The sequence below is a fragment of the Momordica charantia genome (assembly GCF_013281855.1).
Source record: "Momordica charantia cultivar OHB3-1 chromosome 2 unlocalized genomic scaffold, Mcharantia_2.0 BLBB01000002.1, whole genome shotgun sequence".
NCBI lineage: Eukaryota > Viridiplantae > Streptophyta > Magnoliopsida > Cucurbitales > Cucurbitaceae > Momordica > Momordica charantia.
In genome coordinates this window covers 8,544,191-8,563,460 of record NW_028275160.1, presented here as the reverse complement: position 1 = coordinate 8,563,460, position 19,270 = coordinate 8,544,191, and the positions used below count along the sequence as shown (strand labels likewise).

General features: G+C 34.4%; 3 protein-coding genes across 3 annotated transcripts; all 3 read left to right on the top strand.

Moving 5' to 3' along the window:
• The first annotated feature begins 1,685 nt into the window (after positions 1–1,685).
• On the top strand, positions 1,686–5,262 carry G-TMT (gamma-tocopherol methyltransferase). The gene is made up of 5 exons (XM_088121106.1): positions 1,686–2,394; positions 3,917–4,021; positions 4,125–4,328; positions 4,655–4,757; positions 4,912–5,262. The coding sequence occupies exons 1-5, from the start codon at positions 1,870–1,872 to the stop codon at positions 5,013–5,015; spliced, it is 1,041 nt and encodes a 346-aa protein (XP_087977232.1). The 5' UTR covers positions 1,686–1,869; the 3' UTR covers positions 5,016–5,262.
• Positions 5,263–9,261: 3,999 nt separating this feature from the next.
• On the top strand, positions 9,262–15,740 carry EMB976 (Tetratricopeptide repeat (TPR)-like superfamily protein). Its single transcript, XM_022292893.2, has 8 exons — positions 9,262–9,914; positions 10,524–11,922; positions 12,056–12,364; positions 12,993–13,097; positions 13,190–13,277; positions 13,397–13,518; positions 13,729–13,793; positions 14,480–15,740. The coding sequence occupies exons 1-8, from the start codon at positions 9,369–9,371 to the stop codon at positions 15,035–15,037; spliced, it is 3,192 nt and encodes a 1,063-aa protein (XP_022148585.2). The 5' UTR covers positions 9,262–9,368; the 3' UTR covers positions 15,038–15,740.
• Positions 15,741–16,161: 421 nt separating this feature from the next.
• LOC111017141 (NADH-ubiquinone oxidoreductase-like protein) lies at positions 16,162–19,042 on the top strand. Its single transcript, XM_022292821.2, has 3 exons — positions 16,162–16,393; positions 18,490–18,574; positions 18,664–19,042. The coding sequence occupies exons 1-3, from the start codon at positions 16,277–16,279 to the stop codon at positions 18,771–18,773; spliced, it is 312 nt and encodes a 103-aa protein (XP_022148513.1). The 5' UTR covers positions 16,162–16,276; the 3' UTR covers positions 18,774–19,042.
• Positions 19,043–19,270: the final 228 nt, after the last annotated feature.

Genomic DNA, 19,270 nt, shown 5'->3' with positions numbered 1-19,270 from the left:
GGTCTCGTGCTTCAGGACCATATTAAATTGTTTATTTTCTATCTTAGATATGACTTGCATGTTTAAATAGGGTGAGTTACTTTTACTTTTTCTCATATGATGATTGCATATTTGGGTTGAAAGTCATAGGTGCTTTTATTTGATTGACTCTTTTACTTGGCACTTATTTTTATTCTAAATATAAGATCCTCTCAAGTGGGGGCCATATCAGTCAGTAAAACCAAGGAAAAATGCTCGAATTGGGACAGACCCAGAAGCAGGCTGATAAGCGAGAAGTCAGTCAGTAAAACCAAGGGAAAATCCCAAAGGTGCTGAAAGACACGCGAACGAGCCCAGTAAGGTTAAGACAAAAAGCAGGCAATAACCAATCAATGAAACCCAAGAGTAGAAAATCGTTTGGTAAAAGCCAAAATAGGTTAAAAACTCAGTGGTGTTGATTGACTTAAGGTAGAAAACCAGCAAAAGCAAAAAGGTAAGAAACCCAAGGTCGATTAGACTCGGGGTGTAAAACCATTAGCGAAAGCCAAATAGGTTAGAAACTCGAATCCTGGGGTATAGAACCAGAGACAGAAGCCAAATAGGTGAGAAACAAAGAGGTACCACTGGCCCTATTGAAAAGTTAGATCCCAAGGACAAAACTTGACGGTTAAAACTAACCATATGGTAGAGCCCAAATGACTTGATTATAGACAACTACAACAAATGAGAATGGGACTAGGAAAGTCAACCTATAGAACAACAACCAACAACGACTAAAAATAGGGCTATTCCACAAAAATAACCATCCACACTAAGTAACAAGTACTCTCAATATAGAATCTTTGACATGCTTTTGCCTTCTATTTTGAGAGTGGGCTACTATTATGGGAAGATAAAAAGAGAAGAGACCAAGAGACGGGAGGCCAAAAGGAACCCGAGAAGAAAGCACAAGCCAGGAAAGGGGGCCAGCACCCGGTGACCTGAGTCGGCCCTCAGCCGAACAGTGCTCGACACCGACCAGGCCTCGACGCCGAGACCTTCTCGGTGTCGAGCCGTTCTCGGCCACCTGGTTGAGAACTATAACGGTCCATCCGACTTTTGCGTAGTTACACCCGTATTAACTCGCCTTGATTCTCAATCCGACTGAAAACCGACAACGAGGTAATGGGCCGAAGATTTAAGATTCGGCTAGGGCAAATCTAGAGAGGATGGGGATTGGACCACTTGACTTTTGATACTAATTTAAGCATCGGAGCCCGTGTGGTAAAGCCACACCGATCCTAGTTTCAATCTGTTTTGCAGGTCACATTGATCCGTCGATCCCATTTTATATTTAGAGGATTAGTGCACATTTGGCGAGATCTCAGGAAACCAAATTTCTGCATTAACAAAAAAGATCTAAATAAAATTAAGAGGAACTAAAATGAATCAAAGCAGAACATTTTAAAATTAAAAATATAGAGATCAAAATGAACAAAAATTAAAAGTACACAAACAAAAATAATATTTTAACATATTTGTAATAAAGAGTAATTTGTACGGATTTAATTACAAAAATTTAATAGTTTAGATGGCAATTCATCAAAACTTCGAGGGTATTATGGTAATAATTTGTACCTGTAGTCTTCTTTTTTTTTTTTTTTTAAATTTTTTACTAAAAACATAAATGTATATAATAATGGCCTTCTTTCCGTTCTGTTATAGAATACTGCCCCCACAGACTCAGAACTTTACCAAACACTTAATAAATTACTAAGAAATAAAAAATTAACGCTTTTTTTTTTTTAATTTTATTTTCTCTCTTCTCTCTCAGAATCTGTTTTTGTAGCGTTTTTCCAACAAATCGGCCATCGGCCGTCGCTCCCCTTTTATATAAATTAAAGATAAACAATGAGTTTCGCCTCCGCAACCCCTACGTCCTCGTATGGACCGCACTCTCTCGACTTCAATCGCTTCAACGCCGCAAGAATCGTCGCCTCCTCTCGAATCCATCTCCGCCGCCGTTCCTTCTCTTTTTCCGCGGCGGCGATGACGACGACTAGGGCGGCGGCCGAGGTGGACGCCGATCGCCTCCAGAAGGGAATCGCGGAGTTCTACGACGAATCGTCGGGGCTGTGGGAGAACATTTGGGGCGAGCATATGCACCACGGGTTCTACGATCCGGATTCTTCCGTGTCGCTCTCCGATCATCGCGCCGCGCAGATCCGGATGATCGAGGAGGCGCTGCGGTTCGGCGGCGTGGCGGCGGAGGGAGGAAGAAGGCCGGCGGGGGCGGTGGACGTTGGGTGTGGGATTGGGGGAAGTTCGAGGTATTTGGCGAGGAAATATGGGGCGAAATGCCGAGGAATTACTCTGAGTCCTGTACAAGCGATTAGGGCTGAAGCGATTGCTGCGGCGGAGGGATTACGCGATAAGGTAAGCATTTGAAGTTTGAATCACTGCTCTGTTGTGTTGTGTTCTGTTCTTCACCACAGAACTTTCTTTCTTTGGAAATTTCGCTTTGTTTCCGCCATTTTCGTGCTTTAAAATTAAAACAAAACTAAAAAATTAGTCATGACTCGTGTGTGTACCCTACTAAAAGCAAAAAGAATCTCAGAAAGAGAAGCATAAGAATAGAGATTTTTTATAAATATTTCTGAATTTCTAATTTTTTTTAACAGTGGTGATGACGAGATCTGTTGTTCCGAAAATACTTATTTGACTCGTTAATATCTTTCACTGCCATTACAAAATTTACAACTTATTATCTTTTTAAAACAGTCTTTGTTTTATATTTCTATCTGGAAATATAGCAACCTTATTTGACAATTAGAAACGCTAATTTGACAACTTTTATTTTTTTTATTTTTTAATACATAGATCTATGTTTTAAAAGAAAGAAATAAAAGTTGTCAAATTTTCAATCGAGATCTCCACCGTTAAGAAGCCTAAGCCTAAGTATTTCATTATTTAATGTTAATTCCTTAATAAGTATTTGAAAAATACTTCGCTCCTTAACGTCCTATCTTCACCCTCATTAGAAAATTGACAACTTATTAATTTTATAAAAAATCTCTATTTTTATATTTCTCTCTCTTAATTGTCAAAGTACAGTGAGGACAAAATTATTATTTCCTCAAGTATTTTTTTCTTTTCTTTTAACTCTTTGTCAGTAAAGACCAATTTTATCATCACAGTCGAGAGAAACAAAAATACAAAAATAAAGATTCCTTTTTAAAAAAATAATGAATTAGCCAAATATTTAATGAAATAAAATATTTTCCAAAAGTATTTTTGTTTGATAGCAAGAAAAAAAAAGGAAAAATTAAGTGCCCACCCACAGCCACAACCACCACGTGTTACTTTTTCTTTTGACTACATAGTCACTTATTATTAAGCTTCAGGTGAAACTAAATTGGTTGAGTTATTTTGGTTTGGTCCTTAAATTTTTGGGTTTGCTATCAATTGTAACGAAAATAGTTATGGCAGCTGGATGGCAGGGATATACAGTGACAAAATTATATGAATGCCAAAAGTGTCATTTTAAAAAGATTTAGACTAATATATATTAGAAGTTCTAAGATCAAATATTATAGGTTAAATACATGTTTATATATTTTTTAATTATATCCTTGTGAATTTTAATTGGTTGACATAATAGTCTAAGAGGAATTAGGCTACTTAAAGAGTAAAGATAGCTGTAATTAAAAAAAAAAAGTATCTAATTCCTCCCCCAGTTTTTCTTTAATTTGATGCCTAATTTTTCATCTAAAATTTTGTCAATTAAATAAATTATCCTGTTGTGTAAGTGATTAAAAAAAGGGGGTTGAAGGACTAAAATCTTATCCAAACATGGAGATTTTGAGGTCAAATACTTTTGGTATCTAAAATTTTAAAAGAAGAAAGAGAGAAAAATTGGGAAGTTTGTAAAAAATCGGATTGTTTTGGTGAGTGGTAGGTGTCGTTTGAAGTGGCAGATGCCCTGAACCAACCATTCTCCGATGGGGAATTTGATCTTGTATGGTCAATGGAAAGTGGGGAGCACATGCCTGACAAATCCAAGGTATTTTTTTTTCATTCTCTTCTCTCTCTCTTCAATTAATTCCATTTCACTATTCACTGAAAAGTCAGTTGTTTTGTTGATATGCCTCTTTTAAACTCTGCAGTTCATTACTGAACTTGTGAGAGTTGCAGCCCCAGGAGGCACCATAATAATAGTCACATGGTGCCATAGAGACCTTGGCCCCTCTGAACAGGCCCTGCAGCCATGGGAGCTCAATCTCCTCCAGAAGATTTGTGATGGCTTCTATCTCCCTGCTTGGTGCTCCGCTGCCGATTACGTCAAGTTACTTGAGTCCCACGGCCTCCAGGTATTAGTACTCGTCATACTTTGAACATTGTGCCTATTTATTGATGTTGAGGAGGCATGTTAAGGAAGTAGAGAGACTTTGGGAGAAATGGATTCGAACTTTACGGTAGCTGCTTATCTATTGTATTAAGATCTGACAAGTTTCGTTTGTAGAGTTTGTCTCATGTTATAATTTCATCCAAAGTTTTTTCGAGTTTAGGACCTAATTGTATAGACAATACGTTCAAAATTTTAATTTCTAAGATTTGATTGACTTGGAAGTATGTATGTGGGCCTAATAATCGAAAAAGAAATGTCAAACTCACTCCCTACTCGCAAATGTAATAGGATATAAAGACAGCAGACTGGTCTCAGAATGTTGCACCGTTTTGGCCCGCAGTTATTCGGTCCGCATTGACTTGGAAGGGCTTCACATCTCTCTTAAGAAGTGGTAATTATTTGAAACCTTTACTCTTTGGACTTGTACATTGATGTTAACTTCTTACCAAATTACGAATGGGAAACCAAAAATCAAAAAACAAAGAAGAAACAACAAAAATATTAAGATGTTTCTAAGAAGATTTTAATTGTTTTGTTACAAACAGGGTGGAAAACAGTAAAAGGAGCACTAGTGATGCCATTGATGATTGAAGGATTCAAGAAAGGTGTTATAAAATTTGCCGTTATTACCTGCCGGAAGCCAGAGTGAAGCTTTCTACACCTAATTCAAAGGGGATTCCAAAAAAAAAAAAAAAAAAAAACTCACCTCAACCAAATTCTTCCCTCTTTGTAATTTTTATATTTTTTTTTCTCTATTAGATTTCTGTCTCTGTAGATACCTTTTGAGGGAAGAACAATCCAACTTATTAGTTAATTTGTAGTACTAAGGTTTCTATTTCTGGTTTGTTCTTTTTTAATAAAATAAAAAGAGAGCTACTTTTTGTAGCTTTTTTTTATTTAGGTATCTGTTAAGAAATATATATATATATTTTGTAAAATTTACCTCTTTTAATTAAAATTTCAAAATTTTTATGTTATATTTACTTTTTAATATTTAGTATTTATTTTATGAATAAGAATGATAAAATAATAATTTTATTTATGCTTTGAAAAAGGAATAAGAAATATGATTTCGTTGTTTTCAAAATTTTTACACAATCGTGAAAACTCTTATTAAAAATGAACTATATATAGAAATTGTTACCTAGATGCATATGTTTCTAAACGATTGGAAAGGGGGGATTGAACTTAATCCATGATCGGATCAATCATTTATCCATTTAAATTAAAATTATCCTCAATTTCTTAAACAACTATATATATATATATTTTTAAAATTTTCTTGTTAGATGATTCCCTCAACCTTTTGTTGGAGAGAGATGTTAGCGATTATAAAGGACAAAAAGTCCACACCAGAGGAAGTAAGAAAAGGACATGAAAAGAAAAGTTAAAAAGAGGAAAATATACTAAATAATTCTAATTGGTTTCCAGAAAAAGAATTATAATTTTACAAGCAAATATTTTAAATGGAATGAGACTTCCATCATCAAAGAGAATGATGACATTAGTGATAACAAAAACAAACCATGGTGTTCCTAACTTGCAAGTTTCATCTTATGGAAAAGAGGTTGGAATGATAGATATATTACATCCAAACAAAAAAGATAAATTTATAAAAAATAAATAAATAAATTTCTGAAAATGAACTTAGTTCAACAGTTAATACACTTTACTCTTTTTCCAAAGGTCGGATGTTCCATCTCTCATCTCTACATCGGTTGGTTACAAAAAAAAAATGAAAAAGAAAAACAAAACCTCGAGTTTTCTGTTTTCAAAATTTAAACTTACAATAATATATTTACTTTCTTTTCTTTAAGGTTCTCATATTTTTAAAACTAAATTTGAAATTTTAGTCCAATTTTAAAAATAAAAATAGGTTTTCTGAGATTACAAACTGATTTTGGTTTCTCATTTCTTGTCTCTTATTTGTTTGTTTCTTCTTTGCAATAGTAGTTGTTTCTTATTTTTGTTCTTTTATTATTATTATTAAAAAATGAAACCGAAACACGTTTGATAGTCATTTAGGGTTTGTTTGGTAATGTTCACGTTTTTTATTTCTTGTTTCCTCTTTTTTTCTAATAAAGAAAAACATAATTGCATTTAGTAACTATTTCTTATTATCTATTTATTTATTGAAAAAAGAAGGAAACTATTTTTTGTTTTTCGTTTTCTGAAATTTTAGATGCAAAAAGTAAAAAAACTTATGAAAAATAATTAAATATTAAAAAAATGTATGTTATTGTTATTATTTTTTAATATTTATTATGCATTTTATAATTCAAGAATAATAAGACAATATTTTAATTTTATGTTTTGAAACAAATTGGAACATGGAACAAGAAACTTGATTTGATTTTGTTAGTATATAAGTAATTTTAAAAACTAGAAAATGAAAACAAAAATTATTATCAAGCAAGCCCATTGACTATTTGGTCACTCTTTTCCTTACGCAACCCTTTCTAAATTATAACACATAATTTATTATTATTATTATTATTATTATTTAAAGTTTTTGGCTGCACTCCTTTCATGTATTGATTGTATTCCAACGACAAATTTGAATTTTACAAGGTACTTTGATATTCCATAATATTTTCCACCAATTCTTTTGGACCTAACTATGATGAGTGGAGGTATTAAAAGGCTCGTTTGGTAACGTTTCTGTTTATTGTTTCTGTTTCTCCATTTCTAATAATGAAAAATGAATTGTATGGTCCCAACATCCATGGATTAAAGTATGATGAAACAATTTTTTGATTCATGTTTTGGAACAAATTGGAAATAAGAATAAGAAAGAATAAATTTGTTTTGATTATTTCTAAAATTTATATACCATTTTTTAGAATGTCCCCAAAAAAGGAGAAACAAGAAATATAGTTAGTTGCAAAATACTTAAATTTGTCAAGAAAATGAAAAAACATAAATAAGAAACGAGAACGTTACCAAACGAGCTCTTAATAATCAATTATACCTCCTCAACACAGAAAGTGTCTCATTCCATTGTCCTTCCCTTCGAATAAGACACGCTTGCATGTCCTCCTTCACGAAAACTGGCACACAATTCCCATCCCTTGGGATCCATGGATTCGACAATAGTTATTGCAGTTCCATTCCCAACTCTCCATCTACACCCTTTAACAAAAAGGTCTCTACCCCATATAATATTTCTCCAAACGTAAGAAGGATTTTTCCCTGCATTAGTTCTCATAAAGTAGGATCAACGTACGATATAGTAAGCATATTAAAAAATTTTCAAATTATAGTAAGGTCGATTAAGAATATGCTAACTTGAGAGCGTAGCTCGACTAATTAAAACATATATCATCGACCAAAAAGATGGTTCGACGTTCGAATCTCCACCCTCTCGTATCTTCATTTCTTTATAATTATGAATTGCTTCAAAAAGTTGATTCAGAACATATCTTTCGTTGAACTTTAGAAAAAAAAAGTTATATAAGAATATTCTCTTATTTTTAGCTGGATTTAGACATATCACTATCAACCCTTCTGCCAATTTTGTTCTTTAAAGAACACTAACCAAATCAACACATTTTTTGCAACTACGTTGAACTTTAATTCAAAGACTTCATTTTCTCTTGTAAGAAAAAAGAGCTTCAAAGTCTAATTACCAATTTTGCTCCTATGGTTTGGACCCTTCAAATTTGATTATTATAATTTTAGTTTAGTTTCAATTCCGTCCTTAATAATTTTAAAAGTTTTAATTTGTTTCATTAGTTTGAATTTCACAAATCATCATTGAATTATTTTCTATCCATCTAAAACCCACCATTTTCTCAAATCTTACTCAGCACTAGCTTATTGCCATGTAAATAGAAATAAAGATCAAATTAGTTAAAAAATTTAGGTTAAATATATCAAATAATCTCTACTTTCTTAGTAATTTTCAATGGATCGGATCCTTAATCTTTTAAATTTCTCAATTCTACCTTTAGTATATGAAAAATATGTGAAATCTTTTTTTTTTGTTCCTTTGAAAATAATTAATGTCAAATAGTAGACAGCAACCTATAGAAATAGCCTAAGGGCACTATGTTAGACATCATTTTCTACTAAATCAAAATCAAAACAAATTTATTGTAATTACATTAACAATTGGGGAGAAATTTATTAGGTTTTATCTACTAACATCGATGAAGTTGAAAAAATGATATGTAACAACCAATGCGACCCTCGATTCTACTCAACTAAGCTATTGTGCTTCTATGGATTAAGGAGGGAAGTCAATCCCACACTTTGAATGACTTCTTTTTAATTTTGTATTTTCCCTTTCAAATTTTAAAGAAATTGGTAAAAATTTCAAGTTTTTCTATCATCGATCGTAAAATTTTGTCAATTTACTAAGTATCATAGGTTGTGTAAGTTTATCATCCTTCAATTTTAACATTTACCGACAGTGATAAACTAAATTGAAAAATATTAAAATATAAAAGACAAACTAAAACTTTTTAAACAATAGATACCAGATTGAAAAACCATTAGGATTAAAATATATATTTAGTAAAAAAAAAAAAAACTTTTATCCCTATTTTACTCAAGGTATTAAATTTCCGTCGATATTTCTATTGTCACTTTCATGTGTCCATTAGTTCACACGAAGGATAAATTAATATTTTTATAGTATTTTAAAAAAATCCACAAGATATGAAAAAAATCAACAAAATATAAATAAAAACATAGACGTAATATTAATATTAATCATTTTTAATTTATTTAAAATGTTGAAATATTTCTTTCTTAATTTTTAAATATTTTTTGTTTTTATTATTTTCCCAAAAATAACATTTTTATCCGTATTTTCATGCCATAAAATTTACACCTCGACATTAGATGACAATTAAAAATAAAACCTTGATATTACTGAAAATTGGAAATTTGAAACTTCTGACTGAAAACTCCACAGTTCTCTATTATCCAATAAACCTCGACTCCAGATATCTCCGAACGAGCAACAAATTTCGCGGCAAATTTCTTAGAAATCTCAATGGAGTCTCTCAAGACTTCATTCTTCACTCCTATTCTACTCCCCCCCATTTCAAATCGCAGCCGCCGCTGCCCATCGGAGTCCAGAAAACCCCAATTTTTCATCATCCACTCATCGGTAACTCCCGACCCGTGGTCTCTCAGCGATGGCAATCCCGAAAAGCCAAAACCCAGGTCCAAAAACGCCAAAAAGCCGCTCTCCGACGACAACGCCCGCCGAATCATCAAGGCCAAGGCCCAGTACCTCAGTGTTCTGCGTAGAAATCAGGGCCCCAGAGCTCAAACGCCGAAGTGGATTAAGAGGACTCCGGAGCAGATGGTGCAGTACCTTGAGGACGATCGAAATGGCCATCTCTATGGAAAGCATGTGGTGGCGGCGATTAGGCACGTGCGGAGTTTGTCGCAGAGAGGTGAGGGAGAGTACGATATGAGGATGGAGATGGCTTCTTTTGTGGGAAAATTGACCTTTAGGGAGATGTGTACTGTGCTTAAGGAGCAGAAGGGGTGGAGGCAGGTCAGAGATGTCTTTGATTGGATGAAATTGCAGGTGGGGTTTCTGGAATTCTATCTTCTTCATGGTTTAGAATGTTATTGCTTTATTTTTTATAAAGATTTATGGGCAATGTTTGTGGGGTTATATTTTCTATATTTATGAAAAATTTTGTTCTTAACAACTAGGGTGGTAGTAAAAAGAGTAAAGAGACTTTGAGGGAATGAGTTTGAATTGTGACCGCCACCATCACCCATATAGGACTTAAAAATTATATATTTTTTTTTATTAGCTGTGTTGTGAGATTAGTCGAGGTGAAGTGTACAAGTTGGTCTCGACACTAACGAATATCAAGAAAAAAGAAATGTCTCGTTTTTTACATATTCCTTTAGCATGAGAGGAAATGACTTGATCATATTATCCCCATCTTTGAATTAGGTAGATCTACAAACGAATTTTCAAGTGTGCAAATTTTGCAGTCTCAGTTAATATCATCGCAATTCGCAACACGTGACTTGAACTTATAGATTTTGTTGGATATTGATTAAATTCAAATTCTGTTGAGCCCCTTGTGGTTTCTTCTTGGAATGTTGATATTACATGATAGTTTGACATGAAGCATTCATCGATTGTATATGTTGTAATAGTAGACTTCTGTTTGGACAGTTGAGTTATCGCCCAAGTGTCATTGTCTACACAATTGTTTTGCGCACATATGGGCAAGTTGGAAAAATAAAGCTGGCTGAAGAAACTTTCTTGGAGATGCTTGAAGTTGGATTAGAACCGGATGAAGTTGCCTGTGGAACAATGTTATGTACATACGCCAGATGGGGACATCATAAGGCTATGTTGTCTTTCTATTCTGCTGTTAAGGATAGGGGAATTATACCTTCTATTGCTGTTTTCAATTTTATGTTGTCCTCTTTGCAGAAAAAGGGACTCCATGCTAAGGTCCATGAACTGTGGAGGCAGATGGTAGAGATAGGAGTGACATTCAATGAATTTACCTATACAGTAGTTATCAACTCACTTGTTAAGGAAGGTCATAGTGAGGAGGCTTTCAAAGTTTTCAATGATATGAAGATCTGTGGGTTTGTTCCTGAAGAGGTGACTTATAACCTGCTTATTAGTTTAAGCATAAAAGGAGGGAACTCGGATGAAGTTTTGAGACTCTACAAGGACATGAGAGAAAAGGAAATCGTTCCAAGTAACTACACTTGTTCTTCACTTCTGACATTGTTTTACAAGAATGGAGATTATTCCAAAGCCCTTTCTCTGTTTTTGGAGATGGAAAGCAAAAAAGTGGTGGTTGATGAAGTTATATATGGATTACTTATTAGAATATATGGAAAACTGGGTCTTTATGAGGACGCCCAGAAAACGTTTGAGGAAATGGAGCAGCTGGGTTTACTCACAGATGAGAAAAGCTATTTGGCAATGGCTCAAGTCCATCTCAGTTCAAGGAACTTTGAGAAAGCTTTAAACATAATTGAGTTGATGAAATCTAGAAACATTTGGTTGTCAAGGTTTTCTTATATAGTCTCATTGCAGTGTTATGTTATGAAAGAAGATATAAGGTCTGTGGAATCCACATTTCAAGCTTTATCCAAAACTGGACTTCCTGATGCTCGTTCTTGTTTTAATATTCTCAATTTGTATTTAAAACTAGACATGGTGGAAAAGGCTAAAGATTTTATAGCCCAGATAAGAAAGGATGGGGTAGTTTTTGATGAGGAACTTTATAAATTGGTTATGAGAGTCTATTGCAAAGAGGGGATGTTAAAAGATGCTAAGATTTTAATTGAAGTTATGAGAAAGGATGAATCATTTCTTGATAATAAATTTGTGGAGACATTTTCATTTATGATTAAACTTGATGGAGGTGATATAAAAGAAAATGCAATTGTAGGCTATGATCAACCAGATTATATGGCTCTTGGAATGATACTTCGGCTGTATTTGGCAAATGGCGATGTTGGTAAAAGGAACAAGATTCTGAAATTAATACTTGGGAAAGGTGGCATGATGGTTGTGAGTCAACTCGTAACTAATTTGATTAGAGAAGGCAAGAAAATGATTCGATTCTCTTGTACATTAATATTTTGCACTTTATTTTTAAATGTATGTTAATATTTTTTATGGATTTATATTTATGCTTTCAGTTGAAGGCAATCTTGACTGATTTCATTACTTTATAGGTGATGCATTTAAAGCAGGAACTCTTACAAAAGAGTTACTCAATCTTGATTGCCGCCTAGATGATGCTACTATAGCTTCCTTAATTAGTTTGTATGGGAAGGAGAAGAAAATAAATCAAGCAGCAGAAATTTTTGCAGCAGTTGCAGATTCTTCCACATCAAAATTGATTTGTGGTACAATGATTGATGCATATACCAAATGTGATAAAGCAGAAGAAGCATACACGCTTTACAAAGAACTAATCGAGAAAGGGAATGATCTTGGAGCTGTTGCTGTCAGCAGAATAGTGAATACTTTGACTATTGGTGGTATGTTACGGAGATCATAAAAGAGATTAGCATACTCTGCTTTTGGTTACTCTTGTTCGATTAGTTTCCTGTAGCTGCTCAAATCATTTTCTTCTTAAATGATTTAAAAGGCTAAAAAGAAAAAAAGAATGAAATGACTGGTTAAGTGGAAGTATTGGGAAATTACTGGTTGTAAAAATTTCATATACATTAATCTGTATTAATTTATATAGAGTTTTTGACACAACTTTCTTTCCCCATACAGACAGAAGCTATATTAATCACATAACAATATTTGAGCAAAATAAACTTTACGAACTGTGACATAGTATTATAATAGATCCGTAGAGCTAATTGCCAGGTTGAAGTTCCCATTGAACGCCGAAAAATTTTGTAGCTCATGCCTCATAGTGATTAGAGGTTGAGGCTAGAGCTGACTGCTCTGCTTGATGCTGATTGGCTTGGTGGAATGGATACTGCCAAACCGAACCCGACCTAACCCATAGAGTGGTTACTATATACTGTGTTAAGAGTTGTCACATAATCTAAACCAATTAAACATTATGGTTTATCTGGGTTTGCATTCTAGAATTTCCTATGCATTTTCTTGATATTGAGGTTGTATTATTATATGTTAGATTATTTTCAGGAAAACATCAAGTGGCAGAGAATGTCATACGTGCTAGTATTAAATGTGGCTTGGAGCTTGATACAGTGGCATTCAATACATTTATCAAGGCAATGCTGGAGGCAGGTTAAACATCTATCATATTAATTAATTATGAGTGATGAATAATTTTTGTTAGAACATTCACTCTGATTATAACATGATGTTCTAAATTGCAGGTAAACTGCATTTTGCATCCAAAATATTTGAGCACATGATTGCTCTTGGCATTGTTCCATCAATTCAGACGTACAACACCATGATTAGGTATGAGTTGAAATGACTCCGAGTTCATTTAAACTAATAGCTAAAAGATCTATTGAGGTTTCTTGCCACATCCAATAGGAAAAGACGTCGCTGTTAATATCGGCTTTTTGTTGATCCAGTGTCTATGGACGTGGTAGGAAGCTTGATAAGGCTATCGAGATGTTTAATGCAGCTCGCAGCTCAGGCGTCTCTCCTGATGAGAAGGCATACACAAACCTGATTAGCTGCTATGGGAAGGCTGGTATTATTCTACTCCAGATTCAAATGAAGTTAATCCTATAAGATAAATTACATATCATTGAACTTCTACCATGGTCTATGATACTTTTTTGGGCTTGCCTTGGTACTAATTTAAGCAGACTGTCAATCATATAAATTCTTATCAAATGTAATGATATTCATACAAATCAACATATTTCTGTTATCCTTAGTTCACCGTTATACTTTGTAGGTAAGACAAATGAAGCAAGCTTGCTGTTCAAAGAAATGCTGGAAGAAGGGATTAAACCCGGGATGGTAATCTCATAAGTCATACGTTCTCTCAGGCTTGTACAGTAAGAAAGATTAGCTTCTAGAACTTGAAGTGCTTGTGACTGTTCCTGATGTAGTAGCTAGCTGTTATTTTTAAAGTTTGTTGAGTTATTAGTTTCTTATATTCTGTTTTAGTTCAGTTAGTAGTTACCACACGGTAACTTGTCTTTACTTCGTATTTTGTTCTCTGGCAGCCTCTATAAATAGGTGCTGGTCTCTTTAATAAGATTAGATTCATTATTCTTCAAGAAACTCTAGTGCAAGTGTGCATCAGTTCCATACAATTGCAAAGCATCTGTTTCTTTGTGTTATTTTCTACTCGTGAATTCTGATGTTTGAACTTTTTTTCATTTTAGAATATTACATCACGGGTAGGGATTGATCCTTGGGTGGAAGTAGAAATGTATTTAAACCATTAACTATGCTCAGATTTACTTGTCATAACAAACATGTGATACACTTTTGCCTTGAGAACCTCCTTTGTAAAATGGTGAGGATGATTTTGATTTTTGTCGAAGGAGAGAAACTGACATGGATGTTAGCTGTTAACTTCATCTCGAGTCGCACATGATATGCTTTATACAGTGACTGGTCTTGCTTTGGTATCTTAGCATGTCCTGTGAATTGTGTTGATTACAAATCTGGTGCTGACTCTCTACTTAAAAATGCAGGTCAGCTACAATATCATGATTAATGTATATGCTACCGTGGGGCTTCACGAAGAAACAGAGAAGCTTTTCAGAGCTATGGAGCAAGACAGCTTTTTACCTGATTCTGTTTCCTACTTCTCACTCATTCGAGCTTACACACAGAGTTGCAAATACTCGGAAGCTGAGGAAGTCATTAACTCTATGAAGGAAAAAGGCATTCCCACATCTTGTGCGCATTTCGACCTGTTGCTCTCAGCTTTGGCAAAGGCAGGGATGATAAGGAAAGCAGAAAGAGTCTATGATGAACTTCGAACTGCTGGTTTAAATCCCGATGTTACGTGCAATCGAAGCTTGATGAGAGGTTACCTGGATTACGGATACGTCGAAGAAGGCATCAATTTCTTTGAATCTACATGGAAATATGCAGAAGGAGACAGGTTTATAATGAGTGCAGCCGTGCATTTTTATAGGGCTGCAGGAAAAGAGGTTGAAGCATTGAATATTTTGAATTCCATGAAAAGTTTGAGCATTTTGTTCTTGAAAGACCTTCGAGTTGGATCAAAGCTAGAGACTGCTTAAAGCTTGAGCTTATTCAGTGATCTGGTCCACTGTTACGTTACCAGCAGGTTGTCGTCGACCGAGAAGCCAAGGGAGTTGAGAAGATGCACCTATAGGGAATAATAGATATGAATATTATGCATGAAGGAGCTCTAATCTATGGCTCTTGGACCATTATATTCATCAAAGTCCTTGGAACGATAGCAGAAACATCCCGTCCCAGGTTGCTTTAAGGAAATCGAAGACTTGAAACTCGATAAAGATACGTGTGTGTGAAAGATTACAGCAGCTGATCTAACTGCTGTAATCTAGCTGAGCCGACTTTGCACATAATCAAGGAATTTGCAGACCGAGATGGCTTAGTTTAGTAATTAGTGACATACGAGTAGCAGAATCTATGCCGAAAAACGACATCGGTTGGATCTGGAAACTGTTGGGAGGAAGTTTGATGAGCTTGTGAACAGAATTATTTATTGTGCTGGAAGAAGTTGTCAAGGGAATATTAGCGATTTGGAGTGTAATCTTCATGTTGCTGCTTGATCTAAGATTGTATCATATTTTTCATTTCTCTTTTCAGTTTGTTTCTAAATTAAAGTTCAACTTTTAAATGTAGTTTCTAGAATAGATTCTTTTTTTTTTTTCAATATATGTTTAAGAACTAGGATTGAACACCAATTTGTTGAACTAAGTTTATACAACTAGAAAATGACTGTTTATACTTCAATCGATTAGAAAATCAACCAAATATATGTAAGAATTAAGAGAAAAATGTTTCAATCTTCTCGCAAAGTAAATAAGATTTCTTTCACTATAGTTTGTAACATTTAAAATTAACTTATAAAAGTGAACTATTAATCTAACGTTTTAATTTAATCATTATAAAGTTAACTTAGTGGTAAAATTAATACAAATCCAGAGTGGAAGTTAAATTATCGATTTTTTAGATGGTAATAACTAATTAGTACTTTATTAGCTGTTGAATTATGATATGAGTTGATCGAATCAATTTTTTTATTTTTTTTCCCTATTGGATTTTGGAACAAATAACCTAAATTAAAATACTAATTGATCTATTTCCAAAAACAAAAAAAGGGAAAATACTAATTGATCTTTTGAAATGTAATCTTATAATTATTTTTAATTTTTGAGGCAAAATCCATTTTTCATAATTTAGGCTTTGGCTCGCTCTGACCGCAGCTCTCCTTCGCGCTCCCTCTTCCTCTTCGTCTGTCTCCGGCAGTGCGTTTGATCGGTGGATCAATGGCGTCGACTCTGTTCAAAACGATTATCGAATCTTCCTCCAAATTTCCATCTTCGGCTAGAAATCTGAGTCTTGTGAGCAACCAAATCGGCCAGCACACCGCCAAATGGATGCAGGTATCGATTAATTTCTCGCAAATCAATCCCCTATGTACTGGTTATATCTGGTGTTTGAGTATGTGTCTGCAGATTGTGTATTGTCTCTTATAATTGGGTAATGTCTCTGTTTCTTACGAACTTTACTAGAGAACTGTTAAAACATAGATTTAGGGCTTGGGCTCCAAGGCTCCCAGTTAATGTGGCCGTTTGTTTTTGTTTTTTTTTTTTTCTTGAATCGATTGATGATCTGTTGAAAAAGAACTTGTTCTTCGGAGGCATTGATGGAAGCTAAACTTTTTGGTGCTTGTATTTCGTCGAAACAATTTATCTAAATTAGTAAAATTTTTTGTTTCTCATCCAGTTCTAATTTTCTTCTCGTTAGTTAAGTAGTATTTTTCATTTTTGGCAAAATAAAATAGTAATTTTTCACAAGTCTGCCTCCCCTCTTCCCTCCCGGGTTTGGACTACATCTTAATTTCTCCAAGTTCTGTGGGTTTTATATGTAATTGAAGATTATCAGAGAACATACGGTAGAATATTTTTACATAATCTTTCACAACCGTTCCTCAGCTTTAGCTGTTTCTCTATATATCTCTCTTTGTAGTCACCTGCTCAACCCCTAATTGAACTTCACAAGCCTGTTATTCGAATCATTTAAGATTTTCTTTTGTATTCAGATAAAGGGAAGAAAAAAAGCACAGAGGGATTAAAATAGGTCAATCCTCACACCTCCTTCCAAAAATACTTTAACCGTTTTGAAAACCCTCCTATCTCTTTCCAACCAAACATATAAAGAAGCTGCTTGCCCCAAAACTGTCCATTTACCACCAATGTAGGTGGAACTACTTTCTCTCCATCATGGAACAATAATCCATGCATTGAGCCAAGCTTACACCAAAAGAGTTTAGAGATCTATCCCACATATTTATTGTGAAGTGACATTTTTATACATATCTTGCTCCCAATCATTTGCAGAGTGCCTCCTCTTGAGCTCGAATTGGTGTCTTGTGTAGGTGCAGGGGCAGATGATCTAAATTGTGTTTTGTGGTTATGTTCTCTCTCTCCTGGAGTTTTGGTCATTTGTGGTAGAGTTTTGGATTGTTTGTTTGGGGTTGAGCATTCACGACACAGTGGATAAACACAGGATTTTCTTTTTGTGTGGGAAAAGCTTTCTTTGGCAGGCTGGCTTCTTTGCCTCTGTCTGTTTATCTGTATTGAGAGGAAGTTTTTGATGGAAAACCTTAATTCCACTGAGAAAAAATGAAAGATCTGACTAGAGAGGAGTTGAAGAACAGAAGAACGTTAGTGGGGTGAGATAGCTGGTGGGATGATATTTAAGGATTTAGCATATTTTATTTTGTAATTGTAATTTTTTTTATTACCAAAAGTTGGAGTTTTTGTGTTGTAAATTTCTGTAACTCCCCGCTTTTGGTTTGGCCTTTTCAGCCAACTTATCTGTGTCTTTTCATTCTTCTTAGTGAATGTTGGTTTCTCAAATAAAAAAAACACCAGTCAAAATTTTTACTGTCTATAAGCTCAATTCCATGACTTTAAGAGCAACTCTGAAATATTAGGAATTTCAAGCACTGGTGAAGTAAACTTATTAGATGTTACGAATAAAGTTAATTTTGGGTGCAGAGTGTTGCCAATTGGCAACCCTTCATTTTTATACTGGGGTTAATCGTATGTATCGGTTCTCTTTCACTATATTATTAACAATGATAGTTGTTAATGGATGACTATGTTTTAAGCTGGAAAATTCCTTTTTAAGCTTCGTGTCTTTTCCCACATTTCTAGTTTTGATTACAGCTCTCTTTTGATAATCGATACATTGCTTGACACGTTTGGATCTTGATTTTTCTTAGGCATGACTTCAAAATACTTTCTATACCATTATTGAGGGTCAATCAAGTTCTACTGATTGTGGAGACATGGTAGTTATAACATGTTTGAATAACATGTGTGCTCTTCCTGTACCACCGGCTTTTGTTTTAGATTGATACTTGTTTCTGTTTAAGAAGTATTCTACCAGTTTCTGGTACTAAATTCTACTCTTTATGATCCTATATGATGCACTAGGATATATGAAAACTTTATTTTATTTCCATCTCTAGGATACAAGTAAGAAATCTCCCATGGAGTTGATCAATGAGGTTCCACCAATCAAGGTCGAAGGCCGTATCATTGCTTGTGAGGGAGGTAAGTCTGTACATGTATTCATGTGTGCATATTTTCAAAGCAAATCACTTTCTATTACTTATTTGGATTCAAACTGTTACTGGCTGTAGACAGCAATCCTGCCCTTGGGCATCCAATCGAGTTCATATGCCTGGACCGGGAGGAGCCCGCCGTGTGCAAGTACTGTGGCCTGCGCTATACTCAGGATCATCACCACTAGAAAATCTGTAAGTCATCGTTCGACCCAGAAACCCTAAACTTGGAAAGACGATATCCTACCTTTTCAAAATTTGACTTCTGTAATGCAATGGCTGTAATGGTTGTACTCCTGCCTGCATAAATAGGAATTTGAGAACTCCATTCACTCACACTTTAACAGGGTTCCATTGTCTTTGCCAAATTTGTTTCATTGTTGGAATGCATTTGTTTAATGACTTATCTTGTTGACTTGATTACCAATAAAAGGTTTTTGATATCTTGAAGATGCAAGCTTGAAATGAGTACCTTTTCCTTTCTTAGCCATTTCATAAATATAATCTACCTGTTGCGTTGCTGTATTGGGGAAAATTTTCACTATTTTCGTTGTAGATATTCATTTTTTATTCAGCGCCTAAGCGCTCTAGCCAAGGGTTTATTTTGCACTCTCCAAACTTTGAAGTCTTCCATTGGCCTACTACCATGTCTTTTTTCACCGATAAAAAAAATCATGTATTGAAG